General features: G+C 36.8%; 2 protein-coding genes across 13 annotated transcripts in view; both read left to right on the top strand.

Moving 5' to 3' along the window:
* Positions 1-22,695, top strand: part of wdr27 (WD repeat domain 27) — an 82,655-nt gene that overhangs the window by 26,212 nt on the left and 33,748 nt on the right. For 11 of the 12 annotated variants that reach the window (XR_015506237.1, XR_015506236.2, XM_087279646.1 and 8 more), the window contains exons 21-22: positions 991-1,112; positions 8,212-8,309. Coding sequence is in view for 9 of the 12 variants with exons in the window: in XM_087279646.1 (XP_087135772.1) it covers positions 991-1,112; positions 8,212-8,309 (220 nt within the window). In the remaining 3 variants the exon portion in view is untranslated. Of the gene's footprint in view, positions 1-990; positions 1,113-8,211; positions 9,121-15,696; positions 16,136-22,695 lie in introns of those variants that run through there. The other variant, XR_015506238.2, reaches the window with a different exon arrangement.
* LOC147841156 (uncharacterized) lies at positions 9,296-15,575 on the top strand. Its single transcript, XM_087279650.1, has 2 exons — positions 9,296-11,975; positions 14,977-15,575. Exons 1-2 carry the CDS (start codon positions 10,107-10,109, stop codon positions 15,109-15,111), a joined length of 2,004 nt encoding a protein of 667 aa, XP_087135776.1. The 5' UTR covers positions 9,296-10,106; the 3' UTR covers positions 15,112-15,575.

Here is a 22,695-nt window from a genome sequence, read left to right on the forward strand (position 1 = left end):
ATTTATTTTCCATCAGCTTAGTCATTCAGAGGTAATTTCAGAGGTCACCACAGTGGAATGAACCGCCAACTATTTCAGCATATGTTTTAGGCAGCAGATGCCCTTCCAGCTGCAACCCAGTACTGGAAAACACCCATACACTTTCGCATTCACTCACACACTCATATACTACGGCCAATTTAGTTTATTCAGTTCACTTATAGCACATGTCTTTGGAGGAAACCAGGGCACCCTAAGGAAACCCACACAAACACGGGGAGAACATGCATCCCAGCCAACGGGACTCAAACCAGCGACCTTCTTGCTGTGAGGCAACAGTGCTAACCATTGAGCCACCATGCTGCCTCTATCTTGAACACTTCAGGGAAAATATAATAAGCTGATATTCAGACTGTTTTCTATCTGTCATATACAAAAACTAAAAGTAACAGCTCCAGCTACAATGTTCACCCACAAGAAGTTATTTATTCATTTATTACAGCGCCAAAAGTTACATACTGTCCCTTAAGCATAACATTTTACATCTAAAGGTTTTTTTAAGTTGTTGAGAAACATAAATTCAGTCAAGGGTGAGGAAGCTGGAAATTGTACAGATATTAGTAATTTACACTATGTCTTCATCCCTTTTAATGTTTTCAATTTAATTTATTAAGCAGTAAATGTTCTGAACCTTGCAGTTTGTTGAACTCATTTAGTTCAGCCTACCATTACATAAGATAATGTGGTGGGTCTAATTTGGAAACATGTGCAGTGGAAAAAATCTGTTTAATGATAAAAATTTTCCTGTGTAAATTTGACATCGTTTTTCTGCTTTTAATTATAAAATACAGAGTATAATATATAATGTGTAGGGTAATCTCATGCCTTTTTGGTAGTGCTATAAAAGTCATGAACTGTTCTGTTATATAACAATGTCGGATTTCATTCAAGGTGACAAGATTCAATCTGTAAGTGTGAGTTCAGTGTATCTCTTTAACCCCAGTGTGTCAGATATTGTCTTGGCTGCTGGCGCTGACCGCACCATCCAGGTTTTTGATATGAACCGTGGGAGTTTAGTCACACAGATTCCAGATGCCCACTGTCGAGCTGTCCACCACCTCGCCCAGAATCAGGTAGGAGTTATTAGCCCTGCTGAATTATAAGCCTTCCTGTATATTCTTTTCCCAATTTCTGTTTAACTTAAAGATCTTTCAACAAATTTAGTTCTGTTGACAATCTAATAAAATATTTCTTAAGGGGGCTAATAATATATTTTTATTAAATTAAAACTGCTTTTATTCTACCCAAAACAAAACAAATAAGATTTTCTTCAGAAGAAAATATATAGGAAATACTGTGAAAATTTCCTTGCTCTGTTGAACATAATTTGGGAATTATTTACAAAAGGAGGAAAATATTCACAGGAGGGTAAATCAATTTGACTTCAACTGCATGTTTTCTTCAATGCAATCAGAAATGATTATCCCACTTGAATTAAAAACCCACATTTTTCAGCATACAAGCAGGCAGCAAAGCAAATAAATGAAAAAGATGTGGATGGCAACTATAATTGTGGTCATAAGCCACGTGTTGTTGTTTTTCTTTGATTGTTTCTTTTTTGTGGCTGCTTGAACAGATGTCAGCAAGAATTGTTTTGTGTTTAAATAAAGTCTAATAGACATCTTATAGACATCTAAACATGGGTGTCTTGTCTAAAACAAATCAAAATTTGGGCCTACGGTGAAATTATAATATATTTTTGGGTTATTGTTTATTATTACTGACAACCTAAATTGTACCTTGTTTTAGCCAAGGCGACTATGTTTAGACATCTGTTAGACATCTTTTAAACACCAAATTGATTGGTGGGATTTGACTTTATGTATTTATACACCATGAGACAAACTTAAAACATACTTTTACTATATACAATTTAATTTAAACTTAAAGACTATTGATTTTTGTTTTTTACTTTTTTAATTTTTCCATGCATTAAATATGAAAAATGGGCACTCAAATGTGGGTGCTTGAAATGCAAAAACCAATGATGTTTGTTTTCACACTGCGTAGCTTCAGCTCATAATTTTTATTAGAGAAATATCTCGCTTCAGAGCTTGATCCTAAAATCAGAGGAAGCACTCTGAAGTACCAAAATCGCATTGAACCCTACTTATATAATTATATGTTTTAGCTTTTTGATTTTATTTGCACTCACATATAAGTGGTTTGCTTTCATAACAGTGAACTTAGTTAATCTATAAAAAAGTGTTTAATCGAACATTGTTTGTTAAATTAATTGTTAATCAGGTTTGGTGATATCCTTATTTTTTGTTAAGTTGGGTGTGTTTTTGCCAAGTACCCAGCAGACAAAGGGCTGGCTCTAACGCTCTGGTGCTGTTCACCGATGAGTGACAATGAGAATGGGCAGCGGTGATCACAGCACATGATAGACGCAGTGGAGAAAACTCACTCTGCAGACATCCACTCGTGTCTGTATCCACAAGTATTGCTGTAACAGCCGAGAGGAGAGGAAAAGTCACGCTACCAGGTCAAATGGGCCATAGAGAGAGAGAGAAATGGAGTTTACTTTCATTTTCCCAATCGCAGTAAAACAGAGGGTTCGGCTGTAAGTGTCAGTGAAAGACTGTCCAGCAAACGCAATGAAATTGTGCACAGTTTCTTAGTTTTTAAGTAGCTCGCCTCCCTCTCCATAGTAAGCTACGTCAACATATTGCATATAAGATAAATAACGTCCATACATAATAGCCGGTTATGATTATTACTGAACCGATACCAAATTGTCCACATCTGCATCGCGGTGCACCGAATAAACAATTAATTTTGACACCCCTAATGTTTGAGTGTTTTTAAAATTCTGTAAAATGCTTGCTTACACAAAAAACGTAGACATGTTTTTGCTATTTTGGTGAAAACATATTTTTCTCATAGCAAGGTTTCCTTTTGCATGAAATTGCTCACTTTTATTTGTGAATAAGAATAATCTGTGATAAAAATCATTAGGCAGCACATTGTGCATCAAATCAGCACATTAGATTGATTCTTAAGGGGCATGTAGCTTTGAAGACTTGTGTAATGAGTGCTAATACAGAAATAAATAGCTTTTAAAAAAACATCCCATTGAAGGCATTTTATTTTATTTCAATATTTCTTAATATTACTTTTTACTATGTTTTTGAATGATAGTATTCTCAACCAGGCTTTCACTCCACCCTCCAAAACTTGTTTTGTTGCGAATGTCTCGACTCTTTTAAAAACAATACAATGACGTTCATGCTCCAGAGAGACCGCTTCGAATTTTCTGACCTCAGTGGTTTGTAACAAGCTGCACACAACTCCATACTGCTGCTGACCCTTGGATTACAACACTAAAATTGGAATTACAAACCGCTTAAGTTGTTTGTGGGTTGTTTATATTTTTTTTATTGTGAGGCTGGACTGCGCTCTGGGTTCCCTGTAAATCCAAAGTAAGACGCTTTGCTTTTGACTCACTTTGCTCTTTGGTTAACCTCATACCCATGGCAACCATGATGAAGTCACTTTCAGAAACAATGCTAAGGAAATACTGACTGATCCAGCATCTTAAATATAATTATAGTTAATAGCGCTGATTGCATGAGTTTTGTTTGCTGGGAAATCACTGTTTTAAGGGGAAACAGGGCCCATAGAGTTGCATTTTTTTAATACTGCTGTCTTCACCCATATATTAGTTTATTCAGGCTTCTTTGAACAGGAGCTTAATGAAGTCAGGAAGAAGTAGATGATTCTGAGTATCCAAGATTAACCTCAACTTTGTTGTGTGACACATACTTGAAGGGAGTGAAAGCAAATGAACGGATTCAGCTTGTGTTAACAAATCCAGTTTCCAAATCAATTTTTCTCTGCAGTTTGGCTCTCCCACCCTCCCATTATATAAGGTCTCTCTCTCAACATTATGCAAGATCTGATGTATTTTTTTGAAGGATAAAAGTTCACCGCTTTATTCGGGATAATCCAAACCACAGTTGTGTGAGGTTTTCCAAGGTGGGCCTAAGTTGTAGGTCTCGTGTGCCCCATTTATCTCTTTGAGTATCTTGATCTAAATCCCCCAGGTTTGCAGATTAGGTACGGAAACGTGAAATAAGTTAAGGGAGGATCTGATTTAAGCTGAGGATGTTGGGTAAGCACATTCCAACCATGAACCTGGATGAGCATCTGTTCAATTTTGTTGGACCAAAGTGTATTCTATTGCTGCACTGTAAAAAATCCTTGTAAATTGAAAGTTTTTCCGTATTTTGTGATTCATTGTTTTTTTTTTTTGTTTTTTTTTTCTCTCTCTTTTCCGATTATTTAGACTTTTGAATTGCACCATTGGACCTTGGTCTTTCTTTCAACAACTTTTAGTCTTGAAAAGTTTGAAAAAGTGACTTTTATGAACAATTTTAATAGTTTAAAGTGATATATTGTCTTGGTTGGTGTCTTTATGCTGTTATTATTCTGCAAACACTTGGTAATAAGATGCCCATACATTTTATGTTATTTTACAAACTTAGTTTTTTATATATTGTTTCTTAAACAATATCTTGTCTCAAACTACTTAAATGTCAATAAAAGTTACTTTGTAAAACTGTAGAGTTGAATTTTTAACAACAAAACTCAACAGAGTAGAGATCATAATGCAATTCACAACTATAAATAAATGGAAAACACAAAATACAAAAACAGATATTTTACAGTGTGCAAACCAGCTGCCTGAAAATGTGTATTTTAGTCCGCACAATAATAAAAAAATCTGCCATTATTTACTCACAATGGTGTTGTTGTTTAAATGCTTTATACTTTTTGTTTCCCTTTTCAAGAGTTCAGAAGGTCATAATTTGCACTCATTAAATATTTACATTATATTATTTTACAATCTTAAGAGATACAAAACACAGACGTGTCGGCACAATGCCTCAGTGCATGACACAATCCTCTCCAATTATAGTCCAATTATAATATTGTGAATCATGGATTTTGAGTATATAGTGCTGTATATATACATGGATTTTGAGTATATGTGCTGTATAAATAGTCCTAGTAATTGGTCATTGAGCAGCTCCCAGGTGTGTGTGTGTGTGTGTGTGTGTGTTTGTGGTGTGTGTGTGTGTGTGTGTAATCAGTGGAACACCGGAACAGGTGTGTGTGCGAAGTGCATGACGGGATATGTAGTTTGTTATGTGATGACAGAGTTGTAGTTCATGTAAAGGTGCGTGCTTACCAACAATCTGCAGGCACTAGATCGCTGGTGATCATAACATTTAAAAAGTTTTCAAACATTTGGTCATTATTTGATGATATGTACTGAATACTGCTGAAGTAGTTGCTAGAAAAGGTGTTCTTTTTATATTGATTTCTTTGTTGTGTATCAAAAGAGTCAAGCATACTTCTGCACTTATTTTTTTACTTTTCAAATTGTTATCCTATTTATTGTATGACGTGTGAGAAGTGTTTCACATCTTCACTGGCCCAGTTTTCTCCCCAGTTTGACAGGGTTAGCTGAGATTAGTTGTGTATACAGGTGGACAGTGAACTGGATTAACTGATCCAGTGCAGTATAATGCGTTAGCCACTTTCCCACATTCCCTGAGCGGCCACTTTCCACACCAGCACACCAAACTCCAGTCACGCTACCCATTGTTTGCCGTACGTGTTAGTCTGACCTCCTCAAAAAAACACAACCTTGCTCTTACGTGTATGTGGGATCCTCCATCAAGAAGCCCACGCATTAGAGACGCCTAGAGGAATCAAGAGAGCTGATCACTGGGAATTTCTGCCAGCTGAGAATGAGGTACAACAAACCCGGTTACTTTACATTCTCCTCCATGGGCTACACGTTCCAGTTGCTGAAGCCACAATCATAGACAATATTTCTGATGAATGTCTTAATTGTGTGCGAGTAACCATGCAGAACACTTTAAACCATCTGTATTTGTTTTAGGGCGAGAAAGAAAGGGTTTCACCATTCTTCCACAATGTATGACAAACATTTCCATTCTGTGGACGTTTCTGGCTTTTTTTTGGATGAACTGCAGTTCTGGAAAATCTGCACACTTTCAGCTCACACGTGCAGCTTGTTTGCAATCCTCGGCCAAATTTGTGTCTCTTTTCTATGACCGGTCAACAGCTACATTAACTAAATTTGAGGATTAGGGATGTTGCATCATTTATTTATTTAGTATGAAAGTGTTATGTGAATAAGATGCTTAAGACTAAATATAAGATGGATGCTTATTTTTCTTGCAGTTAACTTCAGAAATATATTTTAAACTATATTATGAATGTATCAACTAAGGGATAATGTCCATCCAGTTGGTTGGTCTGACATGCTTATCAACAGCCCAACATTATATTCTGAGGAAACAGCTGGCTAGATGTTCATTATCACACTTATTACATTGTAGTACACAATTAGATACAAACATTGATCAGAGCTGTAATCACTTTTTTAGATAGATATTTTTTAGATAGATAGATATTTAAGATAGAACTTGTGTTTAGGCCTTAATATTTAGACAAATGGTACATATACGGTGGGGCTGGGGAGGGTGGTTCAACTCATATTTATTCATTGGGTAAATAATTAACCATTGGGTTAATTTTTCATTTGTTTCAAATTAATTTCCATTTTTGCCCTTAAGTTTTGGGGTTGTCCATTTATTAGAGCCAAATATGAGTTCTAGAAAAGCTCTGCATTTTATTTTTTGACAAAAACTGTACAATGGCATTTGCTGTTTAGCCAAACTTATGCTCTTGTGGTCTGTGTTTTATGATAGTATGAGCTAAATTTTATTAAATTCTATTCTATTTATTAAATTCTCTTTATATTTGCGTTGCGCTCCATCAAATGAGGCATTAATACTACAACTTTAACAATGCCATATCTATTACAGTGCCTTTGAGCCTCTCTTTCCATTGATGAAGTAAAACAAAGGAAAAAATCTAATGTATGTTTATCTAAACATTAGGCTATTTAGAAGCTTTAATATAAAACATGACTTTTAAGGGCTCAATTAAGTAGTTGCAAAGTCTAAATCGCATGTTGCAGTAGCATTAAGGGTGTTTCCTTATCCACTTTTGCTATTTTAAGGGTGGAAAATATGGTTTGCGCCCTGGTGCATGGTCTAACAGTGTTGTGCTTATTTTTTTAATGAGTAATGGGTGTGTTTTGAGCATAACATGCATTAAACCAATCACAGTCTCATCTTCCATTCTATTTAAGAGTCATTTGCCTCCCACCATGGCGCACTCACTATTTACTATTTACATGATGGACTTTGTAAGTGAAAAAAGTTAGCGCTTCATTAGCAAGAAAACAGTTAAACAGACCACCAGTAACGCAAAGTTAAAGAACAAGCCTCCTCCATTGTACCTTTTTACTTTCTCTTTTACTCTTTACTCCTTTACTTTTGTGGATAAGGTGTTGTACGCACCCCACTGAAGACATTCATTAGCCTACATATTTAATTTCTATCAAAGATTTGTTTCAAAATTGTTTAAATTCAGTTCTAATTTCCAGCAAACGAATAAATGAACAATAACAAAGAATTATATCCAAACACTCTATTCTTATGCCCCATAAAGTGACGCATACGTCTCTAAAACATGACAGGTGGAAAATCTAAACTTGTTTTTGTTAAAACAAATTAAAACATGCATATAATAAATACTGCTTATAATAATAATAACATTATACAAACGCAAATTTTCCTGAATTAACTAAAAAAGGCATGGAGGCATGAAGTAGGGGATGGTGGCAGTGGTTTTTATATTTATGTAAAAAAGAAAAAATTTTGTAACATTTTATTCCTTTAATTGTTTTTATATGTAAAGATATTTGTGTTTTGCTGCACATACTGTGTGTATTCAGCATTTGGGCCTGCATAGGTGCATAACTAATGCACTCTGCGCAGTGTGCCAACAATGCGCCTTAACACACCTCTATTTCAGACCAGCACACCCATGAGTCCACAAAGTTTCACAAATGCATTTGCTATTTGGTGCAAAATGTGAAAATTTCAGTTACATGGTTTGAAAATAGTAACAAATTATGCCATGCTCATTTTGCGCCTTATTGCGCCGGGTGTATGATAGGGCCCTTAGTATCTTTTGAGAAGGGGTTGATGTCACTTTGAATTCAATGTATTGTGCTAGTTTTTTCTACTGTGAATATATTCTGTTTTATTTTTATTGCAGGGATCTTCATTCTGTACACAAGCTGTGCAAGCATACAATCTCTTCCTGAGCAGTGCTTTAACGGATGGTCTGAAACTTTGGGACCTGCGTACTGCAAGGTAAGCTGCCACTTCAAACCTTTGCACCTCACCCCATTTACCCAATCTAAATTAATTCTTTTGTGTCTACAATACATGTTACTGCTTATTGAGCTGTTAATTCATTAAACAACCATTTAAAGTTGACTATGGAAAGATTGACCTCTACATCAATGGCATGTTTTCATGGCCTCACATCACTAAAGCACTGATAACTTGTTCTTCAGTGCAGTGAATAATGGTAAAATCCCAGGATGTTTATAGGTGATATACTACCCTTACATAATGCCCTTAATATTGTTAAGAACAAGCAGGATTATAGCCAGTCAGAAAAATACATCTATCATTTAAACGAAGAATCTAAAGTTTCCAGATTGTCCAAAAGCTCAGGCTGCCCGAATCTCAGCCAAGAGGAGTTTGGAAAGAATTCTCTCTGTTGACCTAAGTGTAACCGCTCTGATTTAGGTGGACGCTGTGTAGATTTAGCAATGCTGTTTCTTTCAGTCTTTTGCTAATCTGTTGAAGACCAAGTAAAATATATAGATAAACAGACACAAATACCAAAGGAATCTGAAAAATAAATCTGCCAATAAATTCTAAATTAAATCTTAATTCAATTAGTTCTAGTTCCAAATCAATTAATTTCTTGCATAACACAAGGTGTTTCCTTATCCGTCTTTCTGAGTCTGGAACTTTCAGCACAGCTTTCTGTAAATGTTGGTAATCGGACGACAGATTGGTTCCAAATGCTTTCTTCAACTTGATGTGTCAACAATTCAACCAAATGTTAATTTGTCATATTTATGCACCCTGATAGTGTATTATATGTATAGTGTTACATGCCTGGGGGTGTTGCTCTGTTGTTCCCTCCTCCCCTCTCTGTTTCTATTTGCTGTCTCCTATACTTCTAAAATCTAGGTGTTCCGATTGGTTGGCAGAGTTCTCCCGAGTGGACCAATCAGAAGAGGATGGGTGTTATTTAAACGCTCCAGTGATGACTCAGCCCAGATGAGAGGGGGATCCATGTTGCTTGTTGCTGCTGTGTTTTTGTAACTTTTGGTACCTATCTTGTGCTCGGGTTCGCTTTAAAGAGTTTTTGTGATTTAAAAATACCAAGAGGGAAGTGAAGGGAAGTATGTCACGTGACTTACATTTTACACACACGTAGTAGATTTTTTTGTTATTCCACTAGGTAAGAGGCGGGTGCTACCATATGTATGTTTGTTACAGTCAGTGCAGTTGAGTAAGGGGCGTGTGACGCTGAAGATGTTTTTTTTCTTATTTACATATTTCTCTTTAGTTATTTAGAGTTGGGGGAGGGATTAGTTAGCGGGTGTTTAATTTGTTATTTTCTTTGATTTGGCACCGCTTATTTTCCTTCCCTCCATCAGGTATTTTTGTTTACTTTTTGCATTTGCATTTTGTTTTATTGTACATATTTGTAAATATACTTTGGGTGATTTAAATATTCACTTCTTTATCTTTATTGTAATAAAGCGAACCAGTTTTTTTTGCAACGTCGTTGTCTGTGTTGATTCATAGCAGTTAACATCTCAGAGGAATTCTTAAAATATTGGGTTGTCATAATTATGTTAAGCCCTTTTTCATCCTCCGAGCCACACGGGGCGTAACATAATTTGGGGGCTCGTCCGGGAGCCTTCCTTTTGTGTAGAGGAAGCCCGGATACTTTTGATAGCCTGTATTGTTCCCTGGGAGTAGCTGCTGTGACCCAACACAAACTTTGTAGAAATATTGATGATAGGTGAGTGTTACAAGTTTGATATTCCTGTGTAGTTGGTTGTTAACGTTAAGCTCACGATGTCTTCATTGGTGCTTCAGTTTATTGAGAATCCATCATTGGATCTCATCGATAAATTTCGTAAAGACGATTTGTTACTATTAGCTGATCACTTCCAAGTCTCTGTTAATCGGCAATTGTTAAAACGTGAGATTAAAGCTGCTGTTTTGAATGGATTGGCAGAACAAAATATTTTCAGTGTGCCTGAAGCGGTTAGAGAAGCAGATCAAATTAGTGAACATAATTTAGACGAAGGCGCTGATTCAACCAGTGTGGTGGATGGGCATGTTGACGTGGATGTGGAGGCAAAAGCTAAAACAGGTCTTCCCCCCTTTGAAGCATTTTCTCCGGTGTCACCGGGTGCTAAAGTGGATGCGCAGTTGAAGCTTCGTCTTGCTCGGCTTCGCATTGAAGCGGAGGAAAGAGCTCAAGTCCGACGTGCTGAATTTGATCTGCGGCTCGAAATCCGACGGCTCGAAATTCAGTCTGAGAAAGAGGTACAGATGAAACGATTAGAGTTAGAGGAAAGGAAGCTTTCATCTGTCTCTACTGGCCTGCCTGCTTCTGACTCGACTGGTAAACCAACAGCACCATGTGTTTCGACTAACTCTACGTTTGATGTAAGTAAAAACATTTCATTAGTGCCATTATTTAGAGAAATGGAAGTGGACAGTTATTTTTGTGTGTTTGAGAGAATTGCTGCTTCGTTGAGCTGGCCAAAAGAAGTGTGGACATTGCTGTTGCAATGCAGATTAGTTGGGAAAGCTATGGAAGTGTTTTCCACACTGTCTTTGGAAGACAGTTTGAAATATGAGACCGTGAAGGCATCTATTTTGCGTGCATATGAGTTAGTGCCTGAAGCTTACCGGCAGAAATTTAGAAACCACAGGAAGAGCAGTAATCAGACTTATGTGGAATTTGCACGGGAAAAGGGAGTGTTATTTGATAAGTGGTGTGCTTCAAGTCAGGCAGAGGATTTTTCTACGTTGCGTGAGTTAATGCTCCTTGAAGATTTTAAGAAATGTGTGCCAGAGCGAACTGTGTTGTATTTGAATGAGCAGAAAGTTACAACTTTGGCCTCTGCTGCTGTGTTAGCAGATGAGTTTGCTCTGACACACAAAGGGGTGTTCAGTTCTGCTCATGGGGATAAAAGTAGTTCTGCTGTTTCTTTACGGCCTGCACCTCAGTTAAAACCAAAAGTAGAGCAGCCCAGAGAAAAGCGCGAATGCTTTTATTGCCGAAAAATTGGTCATTTAATTGCCGATTGTGGCCTGTTGAAAAAGAAACAACTAAATTCTAACAGTCCACAGCCTATTGGGTTGATTAAAACAATGCCAATTGCTGTTGACTCTGCTTATGAGCCATTCTTATCTGATGGGTTTGTATCTTTCAGTGACCAACCAGGTGATCGAGTTGGAGTCCACGTGTTGAGGGACACGGGAGCAGCCCGCTCATTTATACGTGGGGATGTATTATCATTCTCTGATGACTCCTACACTGGTTCCAGTATTTTAGTGCAAGGTATCAGTATGGAAGTTGTGAAGGTGCCATTACATCGAGTGTATTTACAAACTGATTTGATCACTGGATTTGTTGATGTAGGTGTGCGACCTGCTTTGCCTGTGCCTGGTGTTGATGTGATTTTAGGTAACGATCTGGCTGGTGGTAACGTGATACCGGTGTTGGAAGTATTGGACAGGCCTGTTATAACTTCTGTTTCAGAACAGTTCACTCAGGAGTATCCTGAAGCATTTCCGGCGTGTGTTTTAACTCGTGCTCAAACGAGGAAGATGGGGACAGACTTTACACTTGATGATACATTTATGTGCACAGATGACAACATTATCAATGCAGCAAACCACCGTAGTGAGGAAACAGGAACTGGAAAGGTTAGTAATTTACCTCTACCAACATTACCCATTACCCGTGATAAGCTAATTGAAGCCCAGCAGCGTGATGCCACTTTAGAAAAGTGTTTTGAGGCAGTGAATAATAGGAAAGGAAGTACACTGTATTTTCTGGAGGATAGTTTATTGATGCGTAAGTGGAAGCCAAGGGGTTCAGATAGTGAAGAATGTGCTGCTGTTTGTCAAATAGTAGTTCCTGTTGAGTATCGTGCATCTATTCTTTCCCTGGCCCATGATCATGCCATGTCTGGACACTTAGGTGTTACAAAAACCTATAACCGTGTTCTACATAATTTCTTCTGGCCTGGTCTAAAACGAGAGGTAGCTGCTTATTGCCGTACATGTTCTGTCTGTCAAGTCATGGGGAAACCTAATCAGGTAATCCCTCCTGCGCCATTAGTTCCCATTCCTGCTATTGGTGAACCTTTTGAACACGTCATTGTGGACTGTGTTGGGCCACTTCCAAAAACAAAATCTGGCAATGAGTTTTTGCTCACGGTAATGTGTGTAGCTACTCGCTACCCTGAAGCAATACCGCTGAGGAAAATAACATCTAAGGCAGTGGTTAAGGCTTTGGTCAAGTTTTTTTCCACCTTTGGTTTGCCTAAAATTATACAAACTGACCAAGGAACTAACTTTATGTCTAAGTTGTTTACGCAAACGTTTAGTTCCTTAGGTATTCAACATCGTGTTTCTAGCCCGTACCATCCTGAGAGTCAAGGTGTGCTAGAAAGATTTCATCAGACACTTAAATGTATGCTGAAGAAATACTGTTGGGATACAGGAAATGAGTGGGACGAGGGAGTACCCTTTGTTTTGTTTGCTATTCGGGAGATTCCACAAGAGTCTCTACGATTTAGTCCCGCTGAATTGGTCTTTGGTCATAGTGTTCGAGGCCCATTGAAGGTTCTAAAAGAACAAATGCTTGGGCTGAACAATCACCTGAGTTCAAAGGAGAATGTTCTTGATTATGTGGCCCGTTTTCGTGAGCGTGTGCAGGAAGCTTGTGCTCAAGCTAAAGATGCTCTTTCAAAAGCTCAAGTACGAATGAAGCATCACTTTGATAAGGCATCTGTCTCACGATCCTTTTCTGTAGGGGATAATGTTCTTGTCTTGTTACCAATTCCAGGGTCTGCATTGTCTGCACGTTTTGCTGGTCCGTATGAAGTGCTGGGTAAGAGAGGTGAGACTGATTACATCATTAAGACACCAGATCGGAAAAGACAAAAACGCATTTGCCACATTAACATGCTTAAAGCCTATCATTCTAGGAAGGAAGCGCCATCTCCCTGTTCAAAAGTGAACACAGAGCCTGCAGTGTCTGCCATTGCAGTGAACTGCGAGACTGTGTTGCCTTTTTCTCAGGATGATGAGCTTGAGATGGATGAAGTTAAAGTGCAAGTTGATCCAATGCCTTTTGCTCGTTCTAACTGACCTTCCTAAGTTTCTGAGTCATCTGGAAAAAGATCAGATAACAGAATTAGTCAGACTCATTCAGAATTTTCCTCAGATCTTTGGTGACATACCAAAACAAACTAGTGTAGTTTATCACGATATCGATGTTGGTAATGCCACCCCTATAAAACAACATCCTTATCGTTTGAATAATGTTAAGAGAACTGCCATGAGACAGGAAGTGGACTATTTGTTGAGTGAGGGTTTTGCAAAACCCAGTGCTAGTCCTTGGAGTTCTCCTTGTGTTCTTGTACCAAAAGCTGATGGAACTTTTAGATTTTGTACAGATTATCGTAAAGTTAATTCTGTAACTGTACCTGATTGTTTTCCACTCCCAAGGATGGATGACTGCATTGATAATGTGGGGTCTGCTGTTTTTGTTACCAAGCTAGATATGCTTAAAGGCTATTATCAAGTGCCGTTGACATCAAGAGCTTCAGACATTTCAGCTTTTGTGACACCTGATGCCTTTCTGCAGTATAATGTTATGGCTTTTGGCCTGCGAAATGCCCCAGCAACATTTCAAAGGTTAGTTAACATGGTGCTAGCTGATGTATCTAACTGCGAGGCATATCTGGATGATTTAGTTATTTATACATCAACTTGGCCAGAGCACTTGTCTGTGTTGACTAAAGTTTTTCAGCGACTCTCTAATGCATCCTTGACTTTAAACTTGTCAAAGTGTGAATTTGGTAAAGCTACAGTAAACTACTTGGGTAAAAAGGTAGGAAAAGGTGAGGTTCGCCCTGTAGAGGCAAAAGTGGCTGCCATTCAAGAATTTCCAGCACCTAGTACTCGACGCGAGTTAAGGAGGTTCTTGGGTATGTCAGGGTATTACAGAAGTTTCTGTAGGAACTTTTCATCTGTGGCTAAACCACTGACTGATCTCCTTAGCCCGTCAAAAAGTTTTGTTTGGACCGCAGAAAGTCAGGCTGCTTTTGAAACGATCAAACAGCTACTGTGTAGTTCACCAGTGTTGGCCGCTCCTAACTTTACTCTTCCTTTCAAGTTGGAGGTGGATGCCAGCGCAGTCGGGGCAGGAGCTGTGTTGTTGCAGGAAGATGGAGAAGGGATTGACCATCCAATTTGTTTTTTCTCTAGGAAATTTAATAAGCACCAGTGTAACTATTCAACCATTGAGAAGGAGGCTTTGGCGTTGTTGTTGGCGTTGCAACATTTTGAGGTGTATGTTGGGTGTGCCACCTATCCAGTCATCGTATACACAGACCACAATCCTCTCACCTTCTTGTGTCGAATGTATAACCAGAATCAAAGGCTGATGCGGTGGGCTTTAGTAGTTCAAAACTACAATATTGAGATTCGGCACAAGAAAGGAGTGGACAATGTGGTCGCCGATGCACTTTCAAGAGTGTAACTAACTCATTCTTTTGCTTGTACAAACATTATTATTGAGAGTATAATGTTTGATTTTAAGTGGTGGGGTGTTACATGCCTGGGGGTGTTGCTCTGTTGTTCCCTCCTCCCCTCTCTGTTTCTATTTGCTGTCTCCTATACTTCTAAAATCTAGGTGTTCCGATTGGTTGGCAGAGTTCTCCCGAGTGGACCAATCAGAAGAGGATGGGTGTTATTTAAACGCTCCAGTGATGACTCAGCCCAGATGAGAGGGGGATCCATGTTGCTTGTTGCTGCTGTGTTTTTGTAACTTTTGGTACCTATCTTGTGCTCGGGTTCGCTTTAAAGAGTTTTTGTGATTTAAAAATACCAAGAGGGAAGTGAAGGGAAGTATGTCACGTGACTTACATTTTACACACACGTAGTAGATTTTTTTGTTATTCCACTAGGTAAGAGGCGGGTGCTACCATATGTATGTTTGTTACAGTCAGTGCAGTTGAGTAAGGGGCGTGTGACGCTGAAGATGTTTTTTTTCTTATTTACATATTTCTCTTTAGTTATTTAGAGTTGGGGGAGGGATTAGTTAGCGGGTGTTTAATTTGTTATTTTCTTTGATTTGGCACCGCTTATTCTCCTTCCCTCCATCAGGTATTTTTGTTTACTTTTTGCATTTGCATTTTGTTTTATTGTACATATTTGTAAATATACTTTGGGTGATTTAAATATTCACTTCTTTATCTTTATTGTAATAAAGCGAACCAGTTTTTTTTGCAACGTCGTTGTCTGTGTTGATTCATAGCAGTTAACATCTCAGAGGAATTCTTAAAATATTGGGTTGTCATAATTATGTTAAGCCCTTTTTCATCCTCCGAGCCACACGGGGCGTAACATATAGTTAAAGTCAGAATTATTTACCCCCCTTTGAATTTTTTGTTCTTTTTTAAATATTTCCTAAGTGATGTTTAACAGAGCAAGGAAACTTTCACTTTATGTCTGATAATATTTCTTTTTTGTCTGCAAAGAAAGAAGAAGTGTTATTTGTTTGATTTTGGCTAGAATTAAAGCAGTCATCAATTTTTTTTAACACCATTTTGAGGTTTATAAAAAAAAATGTTAAAAAATGTTAATAAATGTTAATAAATCAGTTATTGAAATGAAGTTATTAAATCTATTATGTTTAGAAATGTGTTGAAATAAAATCTCTTTCTAAACAGAAATTGTAGAAAAATAAACGGGGGGGTAATAATTTTGACTTCAAATGTCTATTTCCTATATTACAACTCTGTAGATAGAAGCCTCCTGGATTTAAATAAGCGAGTAGGTAAAATGCTGGTAAAAAAAAAAAGGTATTTAACCCCAATTGCTGGTAAAATTGGGGTTTCAGCTGGTAAAAAAGTATTTTACTCCAGTTGATGCAGAGAATAGTTTCTCATTTTCTAAACAAGCATGTCAGAAGAAACATTCTATGGTCATTGGAAAGATGTTAATCTGCTTTCAGAAGTGTCAAATTATTGGCATATATCAAGCTAAGAAAACATGTAAGGAGATGCGGAAACAACTAAAATGGTGTTAAGAACTGTCCAATGCATTTTTAAAAACTGGAAGTATAGTGGGGGGACCATCATCTTTGAGGAGGAAATGTAGCCGGAAATAAATCTTGAATGAACGAGATTGGTAATCACTTAAACATCTGGTTGAATCAAATAGTAAAACAACAACAGTAGAACTCGTGGATATGTAAGCAAGAGCATTTCCACACGCACAATGGGAAGTGAAGTAAACTGCTTTATAGCCTTAAGAAAATTATTTATCAGTGAGGCTAATCAGAAAAAAGCTTCAATTTGCTAGGGAGCATAAAGATTGGACTCTGGAGCATTGAAAATACTGTAGGTCTTTTGGTCTAATGAGTCAAGACTTGTCCTGTTTCAAAGTGATGGGCTCATCAGGGTAAGAAGAAAAGTGGATAAAGTTGAGGTCAGAATTAAAACCCCCTGAATTATTAGCCCCCTGTTTATTTTTTTTCCACCAATTTCTGTTTAAGGGAGAGATTTTTTCAACATATTTTTAAACATAGTAGTTTTAATAACTCATTTCTAATAACTGATTTATTAGGTCTTTGTCATGATGACAGTAAATTATTATTTTTATATTTAATATTTTATATTAACTTAAATTTAAATGTATATTAATTAGATATTTTTCAAGACAATTCTATACAGCTTAAAGTGACATTTAAATGCTTAACCAGGTTAATTAGGTTAACTAGGCAGGATAGGGTAATTAGGCAAGTTATTGTATAACAATGTTTTTTTCTGTAGACTATCAAAAATGTATATATACAGTAGCTTAAGGGGGCTAATAATTTTGACTTTAAAATGTTTTTTAATAAAAACTACTTTTATTCTAGTGGGTATAAAACAAATAAGACTTTCTCCAGAAAAAAAAAAAATCAGACATATTGTGAAAATTTTCTTGCTAAGTTAAACATCATTTGGGAAATATTTAAAAAGGGGAAAAAATCAAAGAGGTTTAATAACTTCTGATTTCTACTGTTTGCATCCATCATGCCTACCATACGTTCTGCACATGATTCTTGGTAGAATAGGTAGGTTTAGCAATGTTATGCGCCCAAAGAAAGAGGTCAGTTGACTACCTGAATAAACTGAAAGACCAGGTTTTTTCTTCCCTGATGACACTTGGATTTTGCAAGATTACAATGCCATTATTCATTGAGGTCAAATTGTGAAAGAGTTGTTCAGGGAGCATCAGAGATATTATTTATACATAGATTGGCCACCACAGGGTCCAGATCTTAACCTTATTGAGAATCTTTGGAATGTGCTGGAAAAGATTTTGCTCAGTGATCCGACTTTCCTATCATCAATACAAGATCTTGGCTAAAACTTTATGCATTTATGGATGGGAATAAATGTGGCACTGGTCTAAAGGTCTAAAATAATTATTATGAAACACTCTTATGCTACTGTAAACAAATATTTTTTTAAAGAAGCAGGATTTTCAATATAGCTTACAAAAAACTTTTTCTTCTCGAATAAAATTAACAGGTACAATGTCTTTGTCTAAATGACCCAATTCTGCTGAAGAAGATAATCATTACCTGGCTAAAAAAAGTTTTAATTTATGCTGGTTAAGTTTTACACAATATATTTACAGAAATAGAGTACCCAGGATAACCCTTTAAAAATGTGTATCCTTGGTTTTCCACAGACGTCATTACACCCGATTGGAAAAAAAAAAGACCTGAGAGTAAGTGACAATGATAGATTTTCATTTTTGAGTGAACTGTTCTTTTAAGAGCAGTCTGTAAATGCATCAGGGTGGAAAACAGATTTTAGACCCGTCTGTCCTCCTATGCAGGGAGAAACAAAACAAGAACAGAGACAGCAACTACAGATACCGGAAAGTTCCAGACTGTGAACATACTCTTCTCAGAACTTAGTGATATTTCATGTCTATATGGATATTCTGCACCTGAAACTCTCCATTCAGTTTTATTACCCTTATAAGGACAGCTGAAGGAATAGATGAGAGACATATTGTCCTTACTTTGTGAAATGGTGTAAATTGCTTGTACATCCTTTCTCCTATTATTCTTGGAGATCGTTTTGCCTATACGTCCAGAAATCTCCAGAAAGTGTTCCTGGTCAACTATTGGTTCCAGGTCAACTATTGGTCAGAACCATAGAACAACTTCATATATTATGTAAGCATGCCGTAAGTTTCACAACTGCCAGTTTCCTCCCAGAGGTAATCTTGTTCTATAACACCTAAGCAAAGCTATCCGTTAGCGTTCTCCTTAATCTCAGTTGCAGTTTCCCTACCACCGCACGACCCCCATGAAGTACGAGTTGTTTGTGCCATCTTTGCAGCCGATCACATTTGTTTTCTGTCTTGAGCTGCAGAAAAATGGCATCATTAACTCATTGGCTGAAATAACCTTTCAGAACAGCATATTTTCACTTCTCTGAAGGATTATTTCCAGTGGAAAGGAGAAAGGAAAATCGTCAAAAAGGAAATCGTGAAAAACACTTAAGACCGAAAACTAAAGATAAATGCAGGTCAAACACGGGAAACATGGATGGGAGCATATGTGAGAATTAGTGACATCATTTGCCTGCAGTCATTGACAAACTGAGGTCTGGCAATGGAGTCTTTCAGTGCAGGCCATTTTAAGTGTATTTTTCCATTTTTCCAAACGGCTGGCTCTTTGACAGCGCTCTGGCTTCAAGCACGTGAAAAGGCTTTATCTCCCCCTAGACTTCATTTAAAGCACAAGTGACATCATTCTGCAGGCCAAGACAAAACCTTCAGCCAAAAGCCAGGAAGCTCTGGAGGACTGAGACTTATGGAACATCTTCTCATCTTCTGTCGCTCTTTCTCTGTCTGTTCTGGCTCTGTATGTTTTGCATATCGCAGTTAAGAAAACATTTTGAACTTCAGACTAAGAGGAGAGCAGCAGCCCTGTGGACTTTGAATTATGTAGGAGAAATACTAGGAACAGAGCCTGAAGTGCTTGCTGAAGACTTTTTAAAACGTTCTCTTTTCTGAAGCACTTCTATGTCTAAAGCTGCACAGGAGGTCAGGGCACCGCTGGTGGGAGCGTGATTACTGAACAAACACTGTAAAAAAGCATTTTCCAGTGTTTGTAAATTCATAATTTATTTATTCCATAACTGCTGTCATTTTAGGAACTTGATTGGTGACTGATTATTTAATTAATGGTGGTACATAGTGAAAATGTAAAGTGATTGTGCTCTATAAGAATTTTTGAGGTCACCATGAAAGGGATAGTTAACCCAAACCAAAAAATAAAATTACCACTTCATTAACAGTTTCTCTCTTCTGTTGAACACCAAATAAGATATTTTGAAGAATGTTGGTTGCTGTCACCTATCAACTTCTGTAGAAGGAAAAAAAAATACTATAGAGTGTACTATATCTATTTTTTTTTACTTCTATATTATTTTTTAATATTAAAACACACACACACATAAAAAAAAAAATAATAATATATATATATATATATATATATATATATATATATATATACATAATACAAATATATAATATACATAAATATATAAATTCTGGGGGTAAAGCAGTGGCGCAGTAGGTAGTGCTGTTACCTCACAGCAAGAAGGTCACTGGTTCGATCCTCGGCTCAGTTGCCATTTCTGTGTGGAGTTTGCATGTTCTCCCAGCATTTGCGCTCTGGGTGCTCCGGTTGTGGCGACCCTGGATTAATGAAGGGACTAAGCCGACAAGAAAATAAAATGAAATGAAATATAAATACTGACCTTCAGTTTCAATTTAAATTAGCCTAAAACTCTTCAATTGACCTATTTTGTGTAGAGTTTATGCCTTTAAAATAATCTATGAAAGACTGCTAGATTTTAGAATTGATCTTATTTCGCTTTTAGGTAAAGTCTGATTTTCTCCCGTTCTAAATGTTTTTTTTAAATCCCTTATTAGATGTACATACAGTTGAAGTCAGAATTATGAACCCCCTTTTGATTTTTTTTTTCTTTTTTAAATATTTCCTAAATTATGTTTAATACAGCAAGGAAATTTTCACAGTATGTCTGATAATATTTTTTCTTCTGGAGAAAGTCTTATTTATTTTCTTTCGGCTAGAATAAAAGCAGTTTTAATTTTTTTCTGAATCATTTATTATTAGCCCCTTTAAGGAATTTGTTTTTCAGACTTATCTACAGAACAAACCATTATTATACACTTACCTAATTACTCTTACTATAGAGTCTACTTAACCTAATTAACCTAGTTAAGCCTTTAAATGTCACTTTAAGCTGTGTAGAAGTGTCTTGAAAAATATCAAGTAAAATATTATTTACTGTCATCATGACAAAGATAAAATAAAACAGTTATTAGAAACGAGTTATTAAAACTATTACGTTTAGAAATGTGTTGAAAAAATCTTCTCTCCATTAAACAAAAAATTAGGGAACAAAATAAACGGGGCGATTAATTCAGGAGGGCTAATAATTTCGACTTTAACTGTATGTAGAAGCAGCTTTCTGTTTCCAGTTTAATAATATTAACCTTCATTCTAGACTGAAGATTTAACTATATTTTAATCTGTACTGTTTTAACTTACTATACTGTATCTATATAAAGCAAAACTATTTTTATGGAATATTGGCATATTTATTATAAGTGATTTATCTGTGCACAATTGTTTACTGAATTATTGCTCACGAAATGCTGTACAGAGTATAATAAATCATGAAAATAATTGAATTTTTTTTTCATATAAACATGATCAAATAAATAATCAAACGAACTGCCCATGTTAATAATAACACTACTGCCCTGTTTGACTAACACAGAATATGGGTTATTTACAGTACATGGATTTGTGAAGGGAGTATTGTCATTTATGCTTACCCATACTCGAAACTGGGTGTTTTTTTTTGACCCATCTTAGTGCACACATATGAGTGAGAAGTTAGAGCACACACAAACACGCATACACACCCGGAGCAGTAGGTAGCTATTAGGAGTTATGTGCCTTGCTCAACTCCACACTTTATATAACAACCCAGCAGACACAGGACTTGACGAGGGTCAGATTGACGTTTTACCCCAACGTCATGGGATGTTGCATTTTGGGTGGAAATGAATATCGGGTTGATGTCAGAACCCATCATACAGATGTTGGATTTTGGTCACTTTCCAGCGCAACCTACAAACAACCAAATATCAACGTCTAATGATGTCACAGCTTGACGTTGTGTGGACGTTGCCACTATAACGTCTATCAGGCGTTGGATTTTGGTTGCCATACCTGATGAATAAATGTCAGTATTTGATGTCAATATGACAGTGGCTCAAGGTGTTGGTTCGACGTTGGATTTTGGTCACTTTTCAACACAACCTAAAATCAATCAAATATCACCATCATTTGACATCGTTATTGGACATCAAAATAACGTTGCCCTTAGACGCTGGCTAGACATTGAATTTTGGTCACCCAACATCACAACCTAAATCTAACCTAATATTAACGTCTATGACATTGTATGCCTGCTGGGAAGTCCAACTCTCTAACCATTAGTCCAACTGTCCCTAATTTTGCTATTGTATAAAACAAGTTTATTTTCATTCTGGTTTTAGAAGTGTCTGCAGGTTTACAAAGTCTCTAGTTGGCATTTTGTTTGTTTCCGCTCTGGTGGTTGAGTAAATGCGAAGAAAATATGTTGGCTTTAAACAATAAATTTGTTTATGCTTTCTCTTAAAGCTTAATCTTTTCTTGTAACGAGAACCAGATTAACCCTGCTTGCACAGACTGCAAATTAAGACCCAGACCTTAAAAAAAGCACTCTTAATTCATAGGCACGCAAAGCAATCACAACAACCAGACTCGCCTCACGTTGTGATGAGCATCGACCTCAAGCGGGCACTTCCATGATGTTTTTCTTTTCCTTTTGCAGTCTAATTTATTTTGACCTTTTGTATTATCATCTCTTGAATTGTCTGGTTATGTCTTTTTTATTTTGTAGTTTTGTTTTTATTGTAAAAACTGAAACAGCATGCGTTGGCAGTCTGTGCAGTCTCATTAAAAGAGTTAATTTATTACATGGTTGTGCTGCTCCATAAATGCCGATGCTATGGCTAGCATTAAATCGTTTATATGCCCCTTTTGTGACTTTCTTAATGACATAATGATCTCATTAGGCAAGAATCATAGGTTTATGTTTATGAAAAGCTTAGGGTTAAGCACTAAGGGTAATTTCCCCTCTGTGGATTAAAAAAAAAATACTTTTCAAAACATTGATGCTCTCAGTGCAGACCAATGAATGTTCATGTGTTTGCTGAAATTCCGTGCGGTTATATCTAATCCAAAGAAAACACA

This window comes from Danio rerio, chromosome 13 (genome assembly GCF_052040795.2).
Source record: "Danio rerio strain M-AB ecotype USA chromosome 13, GRCz13ab, whole genome shotgun sequence".
NCBI classification, from domain to species: Eukaryota; Metazoa; Chordata; class Actinopteri; order Cypriniformes; family Danionidae; genus Danio; species Danio rerio.

Coding starts and splice junctions, on each gene's coding strand:
- LOC147841156 (XM_087279650.1), top strand. CDS start 10,107: ATGTCTTCATTGGTGCTTCAGTTTATTGAGAATCCATCATTGGATCTC. Junction 11,976..14,976: donor AGGAAACAGGAACTGGAAAG/GTTAGTAATTTA, acceptor TCTAAAATCTAG/GTGTTCCGATTGGTTGGCAG.